Source organism: Hypanus sabinus, chromosome 7 (assembly GCF_030144855.1).
Source record: "Hypanus sabinus isolate sHypSab1 chromosome 7, sHypSab1.hap1, whole genome shotgun sequence".
Taxonomy (NCBI): domain Eukaryota; kingdom Metazoa; phylum Chordata; class Chondrichthyes; order Myliobatiformes; family Dasyatidae; genus Hypanus; species Hypanus sabinus.
The window spans coordinates 56,999,194-57,023,070 of NC_082712.1; the positions used below are offsets into that span (position 1 = coordinate 56,999,194).

The following is a 23,877-nucleotide window of genomic DNA, read 5'->3' on the forward strand; positions in this document are numbered from 1 at the left end:
TCGGGGATGTCGTGGAGAACCTCCATTCCCTGTCCGCTAACATAACGAAGATCAGTGACCAGGGGGTCCGTGTATCCACTGATATTACCCCTTCCTCTCTTGGAACTTAGTCAAACTAGTCCAGACAGTTGGTAGTGGCAACCCCCTACATGTTAGCAACACCCTTGCCAAGATAGCCGCACGTGCCTGAACCGGAACACTACGCTGGGGATTTGGGAAGTGCCGGGCCTTCCTTCTGCAATGCTCCTTGGTGTCTGATCAACAGTCATCAACGTACTCCATGGGGTTGTTGTGGGGAAGTGCCTTAGTGTGGGCTACAGCTGTTTGGGAGAATCAGCTGGAAACCTGCTCTTCATTCCCTACCTTTATCAAAGAAATAAGAAAGATCCTTGACCACCCCGTCTGTGGTAAAGATGCCACGAAGCATCTACTTATCCTCCGTCAGGGCTCCCGCAGTGTTGCCGAGTATTCCATGGAGTTCTGGACATGAGCGGCCGACTCGGGGTGGAATGACGAGGCACTCCAAGAGGTATTGCGGGATGGTCTGAGTGACAGGGTGAAAGACAAGTTGGCGGCAAGAGACAACACCAACAGCCTGGATTCCTTAATCTCCCTGATCTGGTCGTCCACCACCGTTGGCCCCACCACGGCACTCCTTTCTGCCTCCCGCCAGAACAAGTCTCTCTCCACCTCCTGCTCCAAGAGTAGCTCCCAGCCCGGCCATTTCCACTGCCCTGGGAGAGGAACTCATGCAGCTGGGACGGAACCGCCTCCCTCCTGCTGAGCGACTCCGGAGATTGAGAGCGGTTGAGTGTCAATATTGCAGCCAGTCCGACCACTTCCGAGCTACCCGTACCCTTCAACCAAAGAAGGAAGGCTCACCAGTGGAAAGGGGTACCCTGGTGAGCCAGACAACGTTCCCTTCTGTTCCCAGAACCTGGATGCAGATCCCGGCAACTTTATGTTACAACAAACAATCCCTGCCACTGTCAGCTGTACTGGACTCTGGTGCTGAGGGCAATCTTCTGGATGAAGACATACCTTACGGGGCTGGAATTCCTCGGGAGCCATTGAATACTCCTCTGGAAGCCTGGGCAGACTTCCAGCTCAGGTCACACACTGCACACCATCCCTGTCTCTAATTCTTTCTGGGAACCATCAGGAGCAGGTACAATTTAACTTAAGTTCCTCCCCTAATGCTCCTATAATTCTTGGGTACCCCTGGTTGGTCCATCATAATCCTCTCATCGACTGGTGCGCTGGGAAGCTAGCCAGCCGGAGCCCGTCTGTCACTTCAATCATGCCCTTTCCCCTCTGAAAGTCACCACGACCTTGTCTGCCACTGAGACCCCCGACCTATTCAAGGTTCCAGCAGTGTACCACGATCTGCGAGAAGGGTTCAGCAAACAATGGGCCCTTTCCCTGCTGCCACACTGCCCTTATGATTGCGCAATCAACCTTCTCCCCGGAGCTACCCACCGGTCAGCTGTATAACCTGCCCCGGAGAGAAAGGGAGGCAATGGAGGCTTACATAAATGACTCTCTCACGGCGGGCATTACCCAGCCCTCATCTTCCCCTGTTGGCACAGGTTTCTTCGTTGTGGGGAAGAAGGATGGCTCACTACATCCCCACACTGATTACTGAGGCCTAAGGAGCATAACCATAAAGAACAAACATCCACTGCCCCTTCTCAACTCTAATTTTGAACCACTTCCTGGAGCCACCATCTTCTCCAAGTTGGACCTACGAAGTGCCTATCGTCTGGTTAGGATAAGGGAGGAAGATGAGTGGAAAACAGCATTCAACACCCCTCTTGGTCACTTCAAATACCTGGTCATGCCATTCGACCTCACCAATGTCCCTGCCATTTTCCAGGCCCTGATAAATGATGTCCTTAGAGATTTTATTAACCACTTCATGCTTCTTTATTTGGATGCCATTTTAATCTTCTCCAACAAACTTCAGGAACACACCCACCATGTCCGTCACATTCTGCGGAGGCTTTGGGAGAACAAATTATTCATAAAAGCCGAGAAGTGCGAATGTCACGATCCTTCAGTCAGTTTCTTAGGACACATTATTGAGAGCGGGCAAGTGAGGGCGGATCCTGAAATGATCCGGGCCATGGCAGAGTGGCCTACACACACGACACTCAAGGAACTTCAGTGATTTCTGGGGTTTGCAAATTTTTATCGTCATTACATCAGGGATTACAGCTGGGTGGCAGTGCCCCTTAGTTGACTAACCTCTCCTAAGACCCCTTTTCACTGGGGCCCCAAAGCAGCCGCTGCCTTCTCGGAGCTGAAGAAGCATTTCACCTCTGTTCCCATCCTGGTTCAACCAGACCCCTCTCGCCAATTCATTGTAGAGCTCAACGCTTCTGACTCTGGGGTGGGAGCAGTCCTCTCCCAATGTTCAGGCCCTGACCAAAAACTTCATCCCTGTGCCTTCTTTTCTCGCCGGCTGTCTCCGTCGAACAAAATTACAATGTATGGAACCAGGAGTTACTGGCGGTCAAACATGCTTTGGAGGAATGGAGGCACTGGCTGGAGGGAGCGGAACATTCGTTTATTGTCTGGACCGATATCAAGAACCTTGCATATATCCAAACCGCCAAACGTCTGAATTCCTGTCAAGCCTGTTGGGCATTTTTTTTGGTCAGTTCAGATTTACACTCACCTATGGTCTGTGGTCCGAGAACAGGAAGCCCGATGCTCTCCCCCGTTAATACATTTCCGAGGAGGGCCTTCCCAACCCCGAGACCATCCTATGCAGTGGCTGCCCTCACCTGGGAGATCGAGGCCATAGTCAAAGAGGCCCAACAGACTCAACCAGACCCGGGCAATGGTCCCTCCAATCACCTCTTAGTGCCCAATTCTGTTCAATCTCAGGTTCTCCCGTGGGAGCACACATCTCGTTTCGCCTGCCATCCCGGGGTCGATCAGACTCTGTCCCTCCTGAAGAGACATTTCTGGTGGCCCTCCATGGACGCTGACACCCATTCCTTTGTCTCTGTCTGTTCTCTTTGTGCCCGTGTAAAAACCTCCCACTGACCACCTGCTGGATTGCTTCATACCTTACCTGTTCCTAGCTGCCCTTGGTCTCACATTGCACTGGATTTCATTATGGGATACCCCCTTTACATGGGAACACTGCTATATTCACCGTGGTGGACCGCTTCTCCAAATCTGTCACCCAGCTTTCATCTGCAGACGAATGGGCAAAAAGAGTGAGCTAACCAGGATTTGGAAGCAGCTCTGTGCTGCATAACTGCCAACAACCCGTCTGCCTGGATCACCCATCTGGCTTGGGTAGAGTATGCGCACAACTCCCTGGTCAGCACCGCCACCAGAATGCTCCCTCGGTTACCAACCTCCTTTGTTCTCCAGACATGAAGATGAGATTGCTGTGCCTTCTGTTCAGGCCCATCTTTGCCGGTGCCGCAACGTCTGGAGAGACACATGCTTGGCCCTGCTCCGTTCAGCTGACCACACCGATCGCCATCGGATTCCTGCACCTGATTATTGGCCCGGGCAGAAGGATTGGCTCTCTTCTAAAAACATCCCCCGCAAGAATGAGCCCAAGAAACTCGCCCCCCCCCCCACCTTTTCCTGGGACCATCTGAGATTGAGAGTACTGTCAACTCCTCGGCAGTCAGACTCAAACTACCCAAATCTACACACATCCATCCTACATTCCACGTTTCCCAATTGAAGCCTGTATCTGTCAGCCCTTTGTGCCCTCCTGCCGAACCCCCTCCACCCGCCTGGATCGCTGACGACCACCCAGCGTACACCATCCGGCGATTACCGGATGTGCACCGCCAAGTCAGAGGCCTCCAATTCCTGGTCAATTGGGAGGGATATGGCCCAGAGGAACATTCCTGGATTCCCTGCTCCTTCATCTTGCTGTTCCCTCATCTGGGATTTGCAACAGGACAATGTGGACAAGCCTGGTGGATCACCTGGAGACTCCCATTAAGGGGGGGTACATTCATGGTCCTGCTTGTTTATTCTCTATCTTGCTCCTAATTTTCTTTGATTTTGCCACAGTTCCAACCATTAATTTCTGAATTGCTTCCTATTTTCCTTGACGATGGCACACCTGGTTTCCATCAAGAACTCAGCATAAGAACCCTGACGTCACAACCACTATTCGCCAGTTCATTGGTCTTTTTTCCTGTGAGTAAACTACGTTCCCTGACCGCTTAGAACCATTTGTTCTAAGTTTAGCTCCAGTTTCAAGGGTTACCTATGAGACTCCGTTTCTCTGAGTCAAGGTTCCATGTCAAGGTTCCATATAAGGGCTCCATGTCAAGATCCCTCCTGCTTGCTGTTCGGAGTTTACACCCATGTAAACATCCAAATTCAATCTCCGTGTCTGTGTCCTGCACTTGGGTTCGCTTCAGTCGCTTATTGCAACATCCTCACCCCAGAAATAAAAAAAAAGAGAATCTCTTAGTTGCTGTTTTAGTTATGATTGGGTGCAGAGAGAATGGAAGTCTTGAAATCTGTTTTGATTAGTCAGAACTCAGTGCAAGAAATGGTGAAGAGGAATAAGAATCAGAATATAAATTCACTCTGGTTTATTTGTGTAAATGAGCAAATGGGTGTTAGTGTAGGATGTCCATATTAATTCAGCATTAACTAACATTAAATTAACTCCTCACTCAGAAAGGCCCATGGACAAAGGATACCAGTGGTGATACTCAGATTATACCAGCAATTCATAGCATAATCTTGGGAGTTGCTAACACCAGTTTAAGTAAATTATCCATGAGTGAGGTCTTGGCTTCATCTCTTAAAGCACCAGCTATTCTTTGAAATGATACACAGTATTGAGAAGGTTGTATGAATCCACAATGGATCAGGGATGGAAATGGGTCCCTAATTTTCTGGGTAAGATGTTGATTGGAGAAATACCTGAGCTGCGGAAGAGCACCAAGAAACTGGTGCCCAAGAATAGCAAGAAGAATAAGGTGTCAATGCTACCGACATCTACAAAGTGATAAAGCACATTCACCCTGATGCTGTCTCCTCAAAGGGCACTGGCATCATACATTTGTTCATGAGCAATATCTTCAAATGCATCACGGGTGAGGATTCCTGCTTAACACTTTTGAACAGGTGGTTGGCCATCATCTTCTGCAAGATCCAGACTGCAGCGCACTTGTTTCTGCCTGGGCAGCTGGCCAGGTACACTGTGTCCAAAGGAACAAAAACGGTGACCAGATCCAAGTGAAGCTCCAGGGACTGCCTACATAAAGATTCCCTGATTTTCTCAATACCTATCAATAGCATTGTTCTCAATACCTTGGTGAAACTGACAGAAAGGAAAACTTGGCCAAGAAATCCTCTGCATCCATTAATGGTGCTTGTGGCAGGCAAGACCAAAAGAGAGCAAATGACTCATAACCCAGCACCATCTTCCAATCAAGTGTGGGAAAGGAAAAGGAAAATAGAAAAGTTTTAACAAACTAGAAAGAGTGTATTAAAGATTTATAAGGATGTTGCTAAGATTTGAAGGACTGAGTTTCAAAGAATGGTTGGAGGGGTTAGATGTTATTCCTTGGAACGCAGAAAACTGTGCAGAGGATACAGAGGGGCTGCAGATAGATATAAGTAGGTGAAGTGAGTGGGCAAGGGTCTGGGAGATGGAGTACAAAATAGGTGAATGTGAGGTCATCCACTTTGGAGGGAAAAATAAAAGATAGATAATTATTCAAATGGTAAAAGATTGAAACATTTTGCTGCGCAGAAAGACTTGGGAGTGTTTGTGCATGAATCACAAAAGGTAGGTTTGCAAGTGCAGCAGGCTATCAAGAATGTTGGCCTTCATTGCTAGAAGGATTGAATGTAAGAGCAAGAAAGTTATACAGCAACTGTATAGGGTACTGGTGAGGCTGTATCTGAAGCCTCTGGTCTCCTTACTTGAGGAAGGATATACTGGCTTTGGAGGTTGTGCAGAGGAGGTTCACCAGGTTGATTCCAGAGATGAGTGGATTTGACTATGAGAAGAGATTGAGTAGACTGGGACAGTTCTCAGTGGAATTCAGAAGGATGAGAGGAGACCTTATAGAAACATATAAAATTATGAAATGGATAGATAAGTTAGGGCCAGGAAAGTTGTTTCCACTGGTAGGTGAGACTAGAACTAAGGGACATAGCCTCAAGATTCAGGGGAGTAGATTTAGGACAGAGTTGAGGAGGAACTGCTTTTCCCAGAGTGGTGAATCTGTGAAATTCTCTGCCCAATGAAGCAGTGGAGGCTACCTCAGTAAATATATTTAAGACAAGATTGGATAGATTTTTGCATTGTGGGGGAATTAAGGTTTATGAGGGAAAGGCAGGTAGGTAGAGGTGAATCCATGGTCAGATCAGCCATGATCTTATTGAATGGTGAAGCAGGCCAGATAGCCTAGTCCTGCTTCTATTTCTTATGTTTTTATGTAAGCTGAGAGGTGAACTTAGAGAGGTGGAAAAATCCTGAGGGGCATAGACAGGGTGAATGCATTCAGTCTTTTTTCTAGGGTTGATGAATCAAGAATGAGAGAACATAGGCTTAAAGTAAGAGGGAAGAGATTTAATAGGAACATGAGACAAACTTTTCTACACAAAGGATGGTATAAATGTAGAATCAGCTGCCAGAGGAAATGGTTGAGGCAGGTACAATAGCAATTTTTATAAAATAGTTGTACAGGTACATGGATAGTAAAGGTTTAGAAGGTAATATGTCAAATGCTGATAAATAGCACTAACATTGATGGGCATCTTGGTTGGCATGGAACAGTTGGGCCAAAGGGCCTATGAGTCTATGATTCTAAGTACAGCACTAAATTCACGCACTAGTCTAAGCTCCATACTCCCCTTTTTCACAACTACTAGCTAAAATCGCCAAATCAATTACCTCATACTTTGCCCCTTTATACACTTACCACCATCTAAGCTATGGAGGTATGGTCCCACATATGGTAGGAAATCCTCCAGATATGGCAGATGAGGAAGTATATAGATTTGTTTGGGACAACATCGAGGAAGCGTTCATATGGTTCAGAGAGATCCAGCTCCCCAGCTGTACACATAGGTTAATGTGAAAGTCAAAGCCCAAGGAAGTGGTGGCCAGTTCCAAGTCAACACTTGTGAACCCGACCATTGGGTAGAGCATAATAGCAGAAGTCACCACTTCTATTACCACTCAGCCAGAAGTCACTCAGTTTATCAATTCTGTAGAGGAAGTTAGGACCTCCAAGCAAGTTCAGGCCTCTGGCTGTCTAAATCAGTTTTCAAATGTGCTCATGAATGTGTTACTGCGTTCCAGCAACCTGCCCCCAAGAAGGACTGATGAGGTGACACCCTAGTAATATCAGTTAGAACATAGAACAGCACAGTGTAGGGATGGGACTTACAGCCTGCAATATCTGTACTGACCATGATTCCAATGTAAACTGAACCTATCTGCCAGGACATGGTCTGTATCCCCCTATTCCCCGCCCATTCATGTGTTGGTCTAAATATATTTTATACGTTGTATAATACTGCTTCCTGCACCTCCCCAGGCAACAAATTCTGGGCAACAGCACTTCCTAAGTAAAAAATCTTGCCATGTGCATCTCCTCTAAACTTCTTCCTATGCCCTTAAATATTTGGCATTTCTACTCTCGCAAAAAGACTTATATCATATCTATGCCTCTTCTAATTCTATCAGGTCCTTAGACTCTGATACCCCAGGGAAAACTACACAAGTTTGCCCAAACTCACTTTGTATCCAATACGGTCCAATCCAAGCAGCATCATGTTGAACTTCCTCTGCACCCTTTCCAAACCCACATATCCTTCCTCTAATGTGGTGACCAGATTGTACATAATATCCCAAATGTGGTTTAACCAAAGTTTATGACTTCACAACTTTATACTCAGTGTTCTGACCAATGAAGTCAAATACGCTGTATGTTTTCTTTACCACCATAACTATTTGTGTTGCCACTTTCAGGAAGCTGTAGCCTTGCACTCTCCAACATTAATATTCCTAAGGACCCTGTCATTCACTACATTGTTTCTTCTTACGTTTGACTTCACACTTATCTGGATTAAACTCCATCTGCCATTTCTCTGCCCATATTTTTTAATATGTTTCTCCAGCAGATTTTTTTTGCTCCTTAAGTTTCTTGTTTTTTTCAATCTGATTGCCTCTTATCGTAAGTTGCACACAACTTAGGGCCAGTCTGTTTAATCTCTTCTCAGAGGATAAATCTGCCATCTGAGGAATCAATTTGACAGACCTTCACTATACTCCCTCTAACACATGTATATCTATCCAGGTGCAAATATTTTCCAGATGCAGTCACACCAGGGCCCTATATAATTGCATAAAATGCTTCACTCTTGTACTCTGGTCCTCTTACAGCAAAGGGCAACATACAATGTGCCTTCCTAATGGCTCTCTGTAGCAGTAAAATCACTTTCAGTAATTTGTGTGCTAGGACAACAGGATTCTAAACATCTTTCAAGCATTCATAATTTCAAAAATATTCAGATTTTATCGTTTTGGATAGCGCCATGTTTTTTCACATTAAATCTTGCCTGCCGTATCTTGCCATTTATTTAGTCTGCCTAAAGCCTTTCTACATGTTCCTCACTATGAACAATTCCACCTAATTTTGTATCTTCCAGCAAACTTGGATACATTAACTGGTCCCCACATCCAAAGCATTGATATAGGTTGTGAACAACAAACAATCTGCTGGAATTACTCAGGATGTGAAGCAGCATTTATGGGAGGAAATGTATTGTTGATGTTTTAGGTTGGAGCTCAACAACAATCCCTAAAGCACCCAATGGTCATATCCTCTGAATAAAAAATAACCCATTTATTTCTACTTCGTTTTATGTCCATTAACCAATCCTCAAATCATGTCTACATATGGCCTGTGATCCAAAGTCTTAAAATTCCACTTAACCTCTTGAGTGGCACCTTATCCAAGATACACCACATTTACTCATTTACCCTCAGTACTTCAGAATCAGAATCAGGTTTAATATCACTGGCTTACTTCATGAAATTTGCTGACTCTGTGGCAGCAGTACAATGCAATACCTAATAATAGAGGAAAAAAACTGTGAATTACATTATGCATATTTACATGTTCTGCAATTACAGCTGTTTCACAAAAATGGATTTTTCTTTTATACGTAAATGTCAACACTGTACAATCCTATTACAATGTTAAGCATCTTGTTCCCTCTGCCTTAGTAATATATTACAGTATCCGGCCAACCCTCCCTCCACAACCCCCAAAATGATATCAGTACAACTGGTCTGTCATTTCACCTCCTTGTAGCATTCCAATTTTTCAGGAATGTTTTTGGAATTAAGAAAGGTGCCAACTAGTACATCCATTATCTTCACAGTGGCCTCTTTCAATGAAGGATCTTGATCCAAAATGTCAAAAGTCCATTTTTCTTCATAGATGAGTTCCTCCAGAGTTATGTGTGTTTGTCCTGATTCCAATATCTCACTCTCTTATGTCTCCACCTCTTTCAATAACTGGTCATCAGATCCTGGAGATTCTTGAGCTTTCAGTCCAAATGATTTCTCAAATTCATTTTGAGGATGGACACTACTTTCTTTCAGTTCCTCTCACACTCTTGACCATTGTCCTCTCCACTATTTCTGGGATATTTTCTGCACTTCTTGTCATGAGAACAGATATAAGATATTTATTTAATTTTAGTGATTTTTCTTAGTTCCTCGATATAATTTTTCATATTTTAGTCTTATGTTTGCTAATCTTTTCCTTTTTACTTGTCTATAGATGATTTTACCATCTGTTTCACTAGATTGTGTTTAGTTACCTTGACATGGTCCTCTAATGAATTCTCAATCCTCAATCCTTTTCCTTTGAACTAATTCTATTCTATTGTTTGCAAGATTTATGTTTTTTGTCCTCTTTCTCTGTGCCTCAGGTGTTGGTCTTTATTTTTTTTTTTTAAATTGGGTTCTTTCAGGTTTCTTGCTTTGTGGCTGCCTGTAAGCAAACAAATCTCAAGGTTGTATGATTAATACATTCTTTGATAATAAATGTACTTGGAACTTTGAACTTTGAATACTATCCTTCCATTCTCTTGTTAGATGTGACTTCTTATATTCCTGTTGAGTTATTATGTCTTCAACATAATATTCTATACTGCATAAGTATATATAAAAAAAAGAGGCTATCCCCTGCCTTCCCTATATTTCCACAGTTTCTGGAAGGATTGCCAGTATCCTGAAGAAATACCGGATTAATACCATCCACAAACCCGTAAGGAAGCTCAAATCACAGCTCATATGGGTCAAAGCTGACCTGGGACTCAGATCAGCTGGCGCTTACAGGATTCCCTGTGAATGTGGAGCAGTGTATGTCAGCCAGATGGGACGCATGGTGGAAACCCACATCAAGGAGCACAAGAGGTGTATCTGTTTAGGTTACCTGGGGATATTGGTGGTAGCAGAACATTGCATTCACAATGGCCAATGGATTGACCTTGATGGCACAATACTACTGTGCTGCACCTATTTGGGTCTGCCTGGTAAAGTAAGCCATTGAAATAAAACTGGAGAAAAAGAATTTTAACAAAGACGAAGGTCTTGCCCTAAGTAAGAAATGGAATTCGATTGGAAACAAGATGGAAGAGCGGAAATCTAATTGTATAAGGACTAACCAATCAGCTGGGACAGACTACTGGGGTATAAATGCCACCGGACTAGACATGCCCAGGCATCATCCCTGATGAAGATGGCAGAATTTGTCATTAAAATGGTGGTTAGAATCGATACCTATTCCTGGCTGGAAGCCCAAGCAGAGTTTATCAGAGTTTATCAGTGCTTAAGTATATTTACCATCATGTCTTTTAATGTACTTGCCCAATCTGCCATAACCAAAGCATTCTAAGGAACTTTATAGTTTGCTATGTTTTCATTTGATGTTAAATTCAAATCTTCACATTTCTTTATAAAATAGGAGGACAGTTGGCCCATTGGATAATCATTATCAATACCATTCTTCCACTGTAATCCACTTCAGGCATGCCCATTAACAGACCCTGACCTTCCTACCTCCAACTTACACTAGGGGCAGCTTTCAGGATGGAATGCAGGTGTCAACAGGAATATCTGTGAGAAACCCACACCACCATAGGAAGAACATGCAAACTCTATCAGCGATGTCACTGTGCTGCCCAAATCAAAGGGTCCAGATTGAAATAAAATCTCTTTTAACTTTGCATAGAATTCTATCATACTATGATTATACATTTCTAAAACACTTTAACGACTAGATTGCTCTTTATCCTTTACTTACTGCACACTACTTATTGTAAAATATCCTGCTGACTTGGTTCCTTAACATACTCATCAAGAAATACCTCCGATATACACATCCATCATGGGCGTTAGCCTTCCCACCATCGATGACATCCTCAGAAGGCAATGCGTCAAAAAGACAGCTTCCATCATTAAGGACCCCCACCACCCAGGGCTTGTATCTTCTCATAACTAGCATCAGAGAGGAGGTACAGGAGCCTGAAGATGCACACTCCATGTTTTAGGAACAACTTCTTCTCTACCATCATATTTCAACCAGACAATGAACCAACCCATGAACACTAGCTCACTATTTTTGCTCTCTTTTCACAGTACTTATTTAATTTAATGTTTTATTATATATTTCCTATTGCAATTGATTATATTTATTATGTATTGCACACTACTGCTGCTGCATAACAACAAATTTCATGGCATACATCAGTAATAATAAACCTGATTCTGATTACTTCATCATACTATTAATGCTGGTTTAGTTTAGCCTGTCTGTATGTCAATTATGTTTCTCCATGATTATTGTTTTATGACATGATTTGTGACTTGCACCTGTAATTTCTTGATAAACACAATTTTCTACAAAAAAATTAGACAAGAAAAAAAATCACATTTCTATGTTACCTTGTATGATATCCCAAAATTTATTAAGCTAGCAGACTGTTTATAAAATGTAGTCACTGTTAATCTGTACTAAAACTCTCATAAACTAGAATGTCAAAATGATCGGATATTTTCGTGGAGTCACAGAGCAATACGACTTGGATACAGGTCAATCTATGCTGACCTCTGCTCTCTGCTAGTCCCTGCTTCCTGAGTTTGGCCCATATCACTCTGAGTTCCATCCCTTCATGTACCCATCCAAGTTATTCTTAATTTATATCTGCTTCAATTACTTCCGACAGAAAGAAAAAACTTGCCCCTCATCTGCCCCTCTGACATTAAATTTATGCATCCTAGTTTTGAACTCCATTATTGTTGCAAAAAGATTGCTACTGTCAACCTCATATATGCTCCTCATGATTTAATAACCCTCGATAAGGTTGCCCCTCATTCTCCAAGGAGTGAAGACCTAGCTGGGCCAACCTCCCCAAGTTCACATTCAATAGTCAATAGTTCACATTTTTTTCTGAATTTTCTGTAGAGGCATAAACTGCATAATTATACAATACAGCACTTGACCATACATGGTCTGAATTCCAATGTTTTCTTCTGGATCTCCATTCCGATGCAAATTGTGGTTATATTAAAATCCCATGATAATGGATTTCTTGAAAGTTAGCTGTTGGCTCACTGGTAGTTTTGCCTGAATCAGAAGGTCCTCATGCTCAGTGTTTCTAAATCATAGATTGGGATAGTACAGAGGGGGCCATTGAGCCTATTGAGTCTAGTTATAAGAGCAAACCAGCTAGTCCCATTCTATTGACTTTGCTTCACACTCCCATACTTTCTCTCCTTCAAGAATTCATCCTATCCCCTACTGACGGTGGCAACCACCACACTGTCTCAGGGAGAGTGTTGAATCTCCATATGCAGCACCTGAGGTCTAGATTGAACCCAGGTCTCAGGCTCTGTTAGGCTGCAACACTAAATGCCACATCATTGTCCTCAGCTTCATATTGCCGTTTACACTTCACTGGACTCTTATTTATTTACTTGTTCATTAGCACAAGCACTCACTTTGCATGGCCCTCCCTTTTCTGAGATTTAATCTATGCTGGCTTCCACTCTACCACAGAAACTTCCTTTATTCTTCTTTTCCTTCTTCCCTTAGCACACTGTTGTACTTGCTCAAGCATGCCTACTATAGATCGACCTGAAATAGTTAGAACTCTTTCCTTCTCCACAGACTTGCTTAGGATTTTGCCCATTCAAAAGAGATCACTTTTAGCTTCATTGGTTATTGCTATCAGGGCAAATGTCCTCTGGAAGATTCTATTGACTAATTTCCCCATTCTGTGTTTGACCTTAATGTGAATTCTAGTTCACACTCAATCACTCGTGAACCACTACTTAAAGCAATCTCCTAGAACACCTACTGAAAGCATGCCATCTTGTTCTATTGGCCCACTTGCTTACATATCTTGTCATGTGACTGGGTGTAAAATTTCATTTAGTAACACTCTAGTGCAGCCTTAAGGCATTTTAAGACTTTAAAGGCACATCTTAAATGGAACTTTTATTTTTAGGAAGTTCTAGTTTTATATTTAAGGACAGGAACTAAATGAGGGAGTCATCTGAGTGGAGTTTATCGACTTCTGTGGCTTTGGCAATGTTATTTCAGGCAACTAATCAGATAAATAAGATGCTGGAGCTCTCAGATTTTCTCAAAATAGATCAGAGTTGTGGTCTTAAATATTCAGTGGTCAGCAAAGGCAAACGTTTTCAAAGGGAAGAGAGATAAACGGGGGACTGGTCACTGCACTAACATCTTGCACTTATATTATTTAGTACTGTATAGTAAAATGACAGAAGGCACTTCTCCGGAGTGTTATCAAACAAAGTTCACTGCTAAGAAAGGTGCAGTGATATTAGGGAGCACAACTTTGTATTGGGGAGAAAACAGTTCCTGCTTTCATTTGTCCTTGCATTCCTTCAACTCTGGAAGGACTCCTTCAATCAGCTTCACTCTATTGAGGCATTTCAGTATGTCCCAATGTCCACGTGATAAATAAATAAATCTGAATTCACTTTGCTATTTTGCTAAGAAATGAGGATTTTAAAGTTTAGGGATTGTCAATCAGAGAACCATTATAGTCCAGCAAACAAAATAAAGTACAAGACAAAATAATGAAGGCCCACTCTGTATCAAATTCGCCTTGTGTATTGTGCCCTGAGATCCTAAAAAGCATTGCTTTGACCCAACATTAAATTAGATCATGCATCTAAATTCCAGCTACCTGTTTTTCTTCTCTATATCCATAATCCCCTACTTTTATGATCTACCTCTATTTTATAGAGTTATACAGTTTAGAAACAGTCTCTTTGGCCAGTGCCAACCCTTAAGTTCCTATACTAATCCTAGCACTTGGTCTATGCAATGGTGATTCAAGTGCTCTGCTGGATCCTTTTTAATGCTTTCCAGAAGGCGTTCAATAAGGTGCCACATAAAAGACTGATCCCTAAGATAAAGATGCATAGAGTTGGGGGTGATGTATTAGCATGGATAGAGGATTAGTTAACTAATAGAAAGCAGAGAGTTGGGATACATGGGTATTTCTCCAGTTGGCAATCAGCGGTGAGCTGTGTGCCACAGGGGTCGGTGCTGAGCACGCAATTGTTCACAATATACATTAACGATCTCGAAGAGGGGAATAAGTGTATCAAAATTTGCTGATGATATTAAATTGAGTGGAAAAGCAAAATGTGCAGAAGATACAGAGAGCCTGAAGAGAGTTAGAGATAGGTTAAGTGAGTGAGCAAGGGACTAGCAGATGGAGTACAATGTTGGTAAATACGAGGTCATCCACTTCGTAAGGAAAAGTGAAAGAGCAGATTATTATTTAAATGGTAAAAAAAATTGCAGCATTCTGCTGTGCAGAGGGACTTGGGAGTGCTTGTGAATGAATCACAAAAGATTGGTTTTTAGGTGCAGCAGGTTGTCAAGAAGGCAAATGGGATGTTGGCCTTCATTGCTAGAGGGATTGAATTTAAGAGCAGGGGGGTTATGTTGCAACTGTACGTGGTACTGGTGAGGCCACACCTGGAGTACTGCATGCATTTCTGATCTCCTTACTCGAAGACGGGTATATTGGCATTGGAGGCAGTGCAGAGAAGGTTCATCAGGTTGATTCTAGAGATGGGGGGTTAGATTATGAGGATTACAGTCCCCTGGGACTGTACTCACTGGAATTCAGAAGAATGTGAGGAGATCTTATAGAAATATATAAAATTACGAAAGGCTTAGATAAGATAGAGGCAGGAAAGTTGCTTCCACTGATAGATGAGACTAGAACTAGGGGACATAGCCTTAAGATTCAGGGGAGTAGATTTAGGATGGAGATGAGGAGGATCTGCTTTTCCCAGAGATTCTTGAATCTGTAGAATTCTCTGCCCAATGAAGCAGTGGAGGCTACCTTAGTAAATATATTTAAGACAAGGTTGGATAGATTTTAGCATAGTAGGGGAATTAAGGGTTATGGGGAAAAGGCAGGTAGGTGGAGATGAGTCCATGGTCAGATCAGCCATGATCTCATTGAATGGTGGAGCAGGCTCGACGGACTAGATGGCCTACTCCTGCTCCTATTTCTTATGTTCTTATGAGAATCTTTGCCTCAAGCAATTATTTCCATATTATGAGCACAATTTGGGTGAAAAAATATTGTCTTCAAATCTCTTCTCAATATCTTACCCTTAAACCTATGATACCACTTAATAAAGGATGAGAGTAGTTTGAGACATTTCAATACTTTAAACGATTAACTTGAATTGAATGAAATGGCAGAGGATGTATGGCCTTATGTGAATCAAGGAAATACAGGAATTTTTGTTTTCTTTTCCCTTCAGGACTGGGAATGTATGGATTAAATTCTGGCAACACAATTAATGGTAGTTACAATCTTCCAAGTCAAATATATATAAAAGACATTAGGAATGAGATCCATTATGAGAAGTGAATAGAAAATTTGAGGTTGTTTACATTGAAGTCTGGTTTTTCCCTGGCACTGCTCCGTGGAATCTCCCAGTAACCTTCTCACCACCCTTCCAGGCAGTGTAAATGACCAGTCATGTGAAAACAAGTAACTTTCAAATCCTTTGCCTTATTTTCAAGTCCCTCCATAGCCATGCCTCCTTTCTCTTCCACCCCAACATCTTTCTGGCCTCCAAGCCTTCTATATCTGCAGATCTGCGTGCATTCTGGAGGTTAACCATTCCACCAAATGTGACTGTGCCATTGGATGCTAAGTTCTGGAATTCTCTCCCTGAGCTTTCCCACTTTTCAATCTCCACCTTTATAATGCTCCTTCTGCTTTTTTGATAATGCTCTTGGATGCCTGTCCTGTTACAGGCCAGCTCCATGTTTGACATCTTTACATATGAATGAGCTCCCAATATATTGTTAAATTCGTAAAACTGACATATGAAGATACCTTAATTCCTATGGACAACAGAACCTGCCTCCCTCTCTCTCTCCTCTTATTATAATTGTATTTTTTGCCAGTCTTATGTGGTTTTGATAACATTCATTCACTAACTTGTTGCCATATTGCATGACCTTTGTGCATTTTCCATCTTTTGGACAAAATTATATTATGAACATCTGCAAAAGCAGAACCCATTTGTTACCCAGGGATGAACTGTATCTCCTTTGATAGTTTGGTAGCAAGTTTCTGTTTTTTCCTACTAATAGAGTCATAGAGCATTGCCACACAGAAACAGTCCTTTAGCTCATCTAGCCTGTGCAGAACTGTCAACCCATATCTGGATCATATCTCTCCAACCAGTCCTGTCCAGGTACTTAACCCAAATCCCTTTTCTCAGTGGTATTTATTTATTTATTTTTATTTGCACGGCATGTTTTCTTATTGCATATTGGTTGCTTGTCAGTTTTTGTTTATATATAGTTTTTTCTATCTACAGTTTTTCATAAATTCTATTGTATTTCTTTGTTTTCTTGTTGTGCTTTAAAGCATATGAATCTCAAGGTAGTATTACGTGACATATATGTACTTTGATAGTAAATTTATTTTGACTATGACTCTGTTCTACCACATTCCTTGGTTCTCTGCTATTCCCTATGCAAGTCCTACCCTGGTTTGTCCTTCCAAACTTCAACACCTTACACTTGTCTGCATTAAATTCCATCTGCCATTTTTCAGCGTATTTTTCCAGCTGGTCCAGATCTGACTGTCCACCACGTGCCCAATCTTGGTGTCATCTGCAAATCTGCTGATCTGGTTTACTACATTAGCATCCAAATCATAAACACAGAAGAAAAACACCAATAAACCCAGCACTGATCCTTGTGCCACACTTCCAGTCACAGGTCTCCAGTCAGAGAGGTGACTATCTACTGCCACTCTCTGGCTTTTCCGCCTAATCCAATGTTGAATCCAGTTTATCGCTTTAGACTAAATGCCAAGTGGCTGAACCTTCTGGACCAACCTCTAATGCGAGACATTGCCAAAGTCCATGTAGTTAAAGATCCACTGCCTTTCCTTCATCAACATTCCTGGTAACCTCTTTGAAAAACAATATAAGATTGGTCAGACCCAATCAAACATGCGGAAGACCTCACTGACTATCCCTAATCAGGCCCTGTCCATCCAAATACTTAAGTGTCCTGTCCTTTAGAATACATCCAATAATTTGCCCACTACTGTTGCCAGGATCATAGGCTTATAATTCCCTGGCTTTTTTTGGGGAGTTTTACTTGAACAATAAAACAACATTAGCTACCCTCCAGTCTGTCTGATTCTCACCTCTGTTTAAGGACATTTTAAATACCTTTGCTAGGACCCTTGTAATTTCTGCACTAGTCTCACACAAGGCCTGAAGGTTCACATTGTCAGGCGCTGGGGACTTACCTGTTGTTAACTACATATACCTGTCTGGACACACCCCCCCTGCTGACTGCTCCTGTGGCTCCTGTATAAAGGCGATTGGAGGCACAGCCCCTTCCTCAGACTCCAGGATGTTGTGTGGTGGTCACTTGCTGCTTGTTCTTTCTTCCAGCCAATAAAAGCCAAGATCTCGCCTCAAGTCTCCAAGAGTTATTGATGGTGCATCATTACCACACCCCCCAAATATGCCTCAAGGCAGAAAGCACCTCCTCTTCTGTGATCCATATACAGTCTATGAGCTTACTACTGTTTTGCCGCAGTTCTATAGACTCTGCGTCCTTCTGAGTAAATAGAGATGTAAAAAGGATCTCTATTTACCTGGAAATATTTAAGATCTCTCCCATCTCTTTCAGTTCCATGCATAGATGACCACATTGATCTTCAAGTGGACCAATTTTGTTCCTTACTATCCTTTTGCTCTTACCTGTCGGAGCCCTTGACATTCTCCTACACCTTGCTTGCCAGAACAAACTCATCCCTTCTTTGAGCCTTCCTGATTTCCCTCTTGACTGTTCTATTGCACTGTCTAGTTCTCTAATAGTATATCTAGTATTGCACTCACTCTATTTTGGACCTCCATATGTTATTTAAGGAAACTCTCCTGAACGCATTTGACAAACTCTATCCCACCCAGGTTTTTTACAGCATCGGAGACCCATTCAATATGTGGAAAGTTAAAATCACAGCCATATTTTTCTTGCAAAAGTCTGATACCACTTTACAAATTTGCTACTCTAAATCCTGCTGTCAAGTGGTCAATAATACAATCCCATCAATGTGCTCATCTCTTTCTCATTCCTCAGTTCCACCCACATAGCTTCAGCAGATGAACTATCCAGTTAGTCCTGTAGGAGTACTACCATTTTCCCTGACTAGTAATGTCACCCCTCTTCCTTTAATCCCTTCTGCTCAATCATGCCTAAAACGTAGGAACCTTAGGCTGCTGGTCCTGCCCTGCCTGCAACCAAGTCTCACTAATAACTACTATGTCATAAATCCACATGCTGATCCATGTTCTAAGCTTATCCACAAATACTCCTTGCAATGAAATAGACACAACATATGATATTAGACTCTACATACTCAACATGTCTGTTCCTGTCTTTGTATACAGGATTAACATCTGCTTTCCCTACAACCATTCCACTAGCTGCCCTGGCACACTGTAACTCTAGTTGAAACACCCCAGAGCAGTTCTAGCACACCTTCCCACAAGGATATTGGTCCCCCTCCAGTTCAGGTGCAAATTGTTCCCTTTGCACAGGTCTTACCTTCCCTGGAAGAGAGCCCAGTGATCCAAAATTCTGAAGCCACCCCTCCTGTTCCATGTCCGTAGCTTTATGTTAAACGGTATGATCTTCCTATTTCTAGCCTTTCTACGAGGGGTGGTTGATAAGTTCGTGGCCTAAGGTAGAAGGAGTCAATTTTAGAAAACCTAGCGCATTTATTTTTCAGCATAGTCCCCTCCTACATTTACACACACAGTCCAGCGGTTGTGGAGCATACAGATCTTGGACCTTCAGAAAATGTCCACAGCAGGGGTAATTGATCAGTTTGTGGCCTAAGGTAGAAGGATATGAGTTATTAACTTCAAACTTCCAGTTCCCATTTAAGATGGCACCACTAAAGATGCGTGACAGCTTAATAGTAAATCATAAGGCAAAACATTTGCAAGGCACAGTGAGCTCGAACTGGGATAACGGATGGAGCTAGTATCATTGCCGGAGATGGAGTGAGCATTCTGGAGAGCAGTCGATGAGGAAGAGTCTCGATGCCCGTCCACCAAGCCTGGGTGCAAGATTGGATCACTCCAAGTGCCAAGCCGATTTGGTGAGATCGAGAGTGGCTTCGGGCTGGGTGGCCCAAGCATACTGGGGCACTAGGATTGAGGTCTTGAAACATGGCACTACTCGGTGCTTGGACAATTTAAATGACAGCGCAGATAGACTGGAGGCAAGGGTCAGGCTGATATTGCTCTCTCTCCCATGAACGTTTATTCATTTCTCCACGATGCCAAGGCTGTGAACTGATCTGGGTGCTCTGCGATTCTGCCCTGCTGGTGTGATGAACTGGGGCCAAGGCTTGGGCCTACTCTGGCTGCTCCAGGAGCGGATCTGAAATTCAGCCTGGTTTGGCATACTGTTGGCTTGCTTCTATTGTTTGCATGATGTGTGTGTTTTTCGCTCTCTCTGCATTTTTTGGTCTTTTTAAAATTTGGTTACTCAGGTTTCTTGCTTTCTCGCTGCCTGTAAGCAGAAGAATTTCAAGGCGTAAAATTTATATATTCTTTTGTAGCGGTGTGCTACACGCAGCGCTGCAATAACGACACAGAGTCGGTGAGCTGCAGTTACAGAAAAAGGTTTATTCAAACTTTGCGGCCTCGCTTTAAAGCCTTCCTGATCCCGCCCTCCCTGGGCGGGAATTGCGTATTCACAGTCCCGTCCCGCACGTGGGCTTTTCCCCTTGCTTGTGAAGCAGGCTTGGGGCCCTCTTTGGGACCTGCCTCAATGCCGGCACGCGCCGGTTCGAATGCGCTGGGAAGTGGGTCGCCACATAACCACCCCCCCAGAACCGGCAATACTGATGCACCATCAATAACTCACACTGAGACGTAGGCGAGATATCGGCTTTTATTGACTGGAAGAAGGAACCAGGAGTGAGTGTCTATCATACAAGGTCCTGGAGACTGAGGCCGATCTTCAGGCCGCAGGTCTCCTTTATACAGGGGCCTGTGGGAGGAGCCACAGGAGCAGTCAGCAGGGGCGTGTCCCGACAGGCACATAGTTCACCACATTCACCCCCCCTTCATTTGAAAAGTCCTCATGTAGCGAAGGTTCTTACAAGTCAGGCCGATCAGGCGGTCGAATCTGTCGCTGCGATCTACGTAGCACCGTGACCGCATAGGTGCCGGCAACATTGGCGATTGCACAGGGGACGGGGGTTGCGCGTGTTCTTGCCCACTAGGCGCCGGTGATCCCTCATGCCTGGTATAAATGCGTACGAAACGCCCGGTATACAAGTGTCGTGAGGAGTCTGTGTAGGGCCTGGTGAGTACGGTGTCACCTCTGGTGCAGGGTTCACAGTTACCGGAGAGCCTTCAGGGTAGTGGTCTGCTGCACCTGCGGGTGCCAGGTCGCGGATGGAGACCGTGTCCTCCCGCCCATCAGGTAAGACCACGTAAGCATACTGGGGGTTCGCATGGAGAAGGTGAACCCTCTCCACCAGCGGGGAGTATTTATTGCTCCTCACATGTTTCCGGAGCAGCACTGGCCCCGGGGACGTCAGCCAAACTGGTAGGGTGGTCCCAGTGACAGACTTCCTGGGAAAAGAGAATAGGCGTTCGTGAGGGGTGGCATTGGTGGACGTACATAACAGAGAGCGGATAGAGTGCAGTGCCTCAGGGAGGACCTCCTGCCATCGAGAGACCGGCAACCCTTTGGACTTGAGGGCTAAAAGTGTGGCCTTCCACACTGTGGCATTCTCCCGCTCTACCTGGCCATTACCCCGGGGATTATAACTCGTGGTCCGACTGGTAGCAATGCCCCTAGCTAGCAAGTACTGGCGCAGCTCTTCACTCATAAAGGAGGACCCTCTATCACTGTGGATATAGCAGGGATACCCGAACAGAGTGAAGAGCTGGCGCAGGGCTTTTATGACGGACGTGGCAGTGGTGTCGGGGCAGGGGATGGCAAAGGGGAACCGTGAGAACTCGTCAATAACACTGAGAAAATAGACATTGCGGTCAGTGGAGGGAAGGGGGCCCTTAAAGTCAACACTCAGGCGTTCAAAAGGGCGGGTGGCCTTGACAAGTTGTGCCGTGTCAGGACAGTAGAAGTGCGGTTTGCACTCGGCACAAATTTGGCAGTCCCTGGTCATCGTCCTGATGTCCTCCAGGGAGTACGGCAGGTTCCGAGCTTTCACAAAATGGTAAAATCGGGTGACCCCCGGATGGCAAAGTTGTGCATGAAGGGCGTACAGCTGGTCGAGCTGTGTGCTAGCACATGTTCCCCGGGATAGGGCATCAGGGGGCTCATTGAGTCTGCCAGGCCGGTACAGGATATCATAGGTGTAGGTGGAGAGTTCTATCCTCCACCGCAAAATCTTATCATTTTTGATCTTGCCCCGCTGTTGGTTGCTGAACAGGAACGCAACCGAGCGCTGGTCGGTCAGCACAGTGAATCTTTTGCCAGCAAGATAGTGCCTCCAGTGCCTAACAGCCTCCACTATGGCCTGGGCTTCTTTCTCCACCGCGGAGTGCCGAATTTCAGAGCCTTGGAGGGTGCGAGAAAAGAATGCTACTGGTCTGCCTTCCTGATTAAGGGTAGCAGCCAGAGCGAAATCGGAGGCATCACACTCCACTTGGAAGGGAGCGGTCTCGTCCACTGCATGCATCGTAGCTTTGGCAATGTCCGCTTTAATGCAGTTGAAGGCCGCGCAGGCCTCAGCAGAGAGGGGAAACGAGGTAGACTTGACCAGGGGGCGAGCCTTGTCTGCGTAATGGGGGACCCATTGGGCGTAATAGGAAAAAAAACCCCAGGCACCGTCTGAGGGCCTTGAGAGTGGTGGGAAGAGGGAGCTCTAACAGGGGGCGCATACGTTCGGGATCAGGCCCAATAACCCCGTTTTCCACGACATACCCAAGTATAGCAAGGCGGGTGGTACCAAAAACACACTTGTCCCTGTTATAAGTAAGGTTCAGAGCTGCGGCCACTTGGAGAAACCGTTGGAGGTTGGCGTCGTGATCTGGCCTGTCATGACCACAGATGGTGATGTTATCCAGATAGGGAAATGTGGCCTGCAGTCGGTACTGGTCCACCATCCGGTCCATTTCCCTCTGGAAGACAGAGACACCATTCGTGACACCGAAAGGGACGCGCAGGAAGTGATAGAGCCGGCCGCCCGCCTCGAAGGCGGTGTAGGGGCGGTCCTCTGGGCAGATGGGGAGCTGGTGATAAGCGGATTTCAGATCTATTGTCGAGTACACCTTATACTGAGCAATCTGGTTGACCATATCCGCGATGCGGGGTAGGGGGTATGCGTCAAGCTGCGTAAACCTATTGATGGTTTGACTATAGTCCACCACCATCCTATTTTTCTGCCCAGTCCGAACAACAACCACCTGGGCCCTCCAAGGGCTTGTGCTCGGCTCAATGATCCCCTCCCTGAGCAGCCGCTGCACCTCCGACCGAATGAAGGCCCGGTCCCCCGCGCTGTACCTCCTGCTTTTGGTTGCCACAGGTTTACAGTCGGGGGTCAGGTTGGCGAACAGCGGTGGGGGAGGGATCTTGAGAGTGGAGAGGCTGCAAGTGTCGGTAGCGCAGCTGTTGGCCTGGTTCTGGATGGGATGTGTGTGTCCGTGTGTGTGTGTGGTCAGTAGCGGGGTATGTGAAGAAGTCCCACAAAACTGAGGATTCTTGACAGTGAGTGGTGGGAGGGGCCCGTCGTATACCATAGTCACACTTTCGAGATGGCTCTGGAAGTCCAGCCCCAATAGCACAGGTGCACACAGATTAGGCATGACCAGCAGTTCAAAGTCCCGATATACTGTGCCTTGCACCACCAAAGTCGCTACACAACCCGCCCGGATGTCTGCGGACTGCGACCCAGAGGCCAAATGGAACCTCCGACTGACCGGCCGCGTTGCAAGTCCGCAGCGTTGCACTGTGTCCGGGTGAATAAAACTCCCAGTGCTGCCCGTGTCAAACAGGCATCCAGTCCAATGCCCCTCCACCTGGATGTCCATCATGGATCTTGCAAGCTGGTGTGGGGCGCTTTGGTCGAGAGTCACAGTGGCCAGAGTTGGATCGCCGTCGGGGTACCCGGTCAGCATCGGAGGGTCGGGGGCGGGGCATGCTGACGCCGACAAAGATGGCCGCTCACATCCGGGGTACCCAGTCAGCATCCGAGGGTCGGGGGCGGGGCGTGCTGACGTCGACAAAGATGGCCGCCCACATCCCG

At 44.9% G+C, this 23,877-nt stretch overlaps 1 protein-coding gene across 1 annotated transcript; it reads right to left on the reverse strand.

The window, feature by feature from the left end:
• Nucleotides 1-441: 441 nt before the first annotated feature.
• On the reverse strand, nucleotides 442-23,068 carry LOC132397469 (uncharacterized; the record flags this gene model as incomplete). The annotated part of the gene is made up of 5 exons (XM_059976301.1): nucleotides 442-734; nucleotides 3,145-3,207; nucleotides 5,061-5,201; nucleotides 21,375-22,463; nucleotides 22,582-23,068. Coding segments are annotated over 5 exons (2,073 nt in total), but the record flags the coding sequence as incomplete, so codon positions are not given.
• Nucleotides 23,069-23,877: the final 809 nt, after the last annotated feature.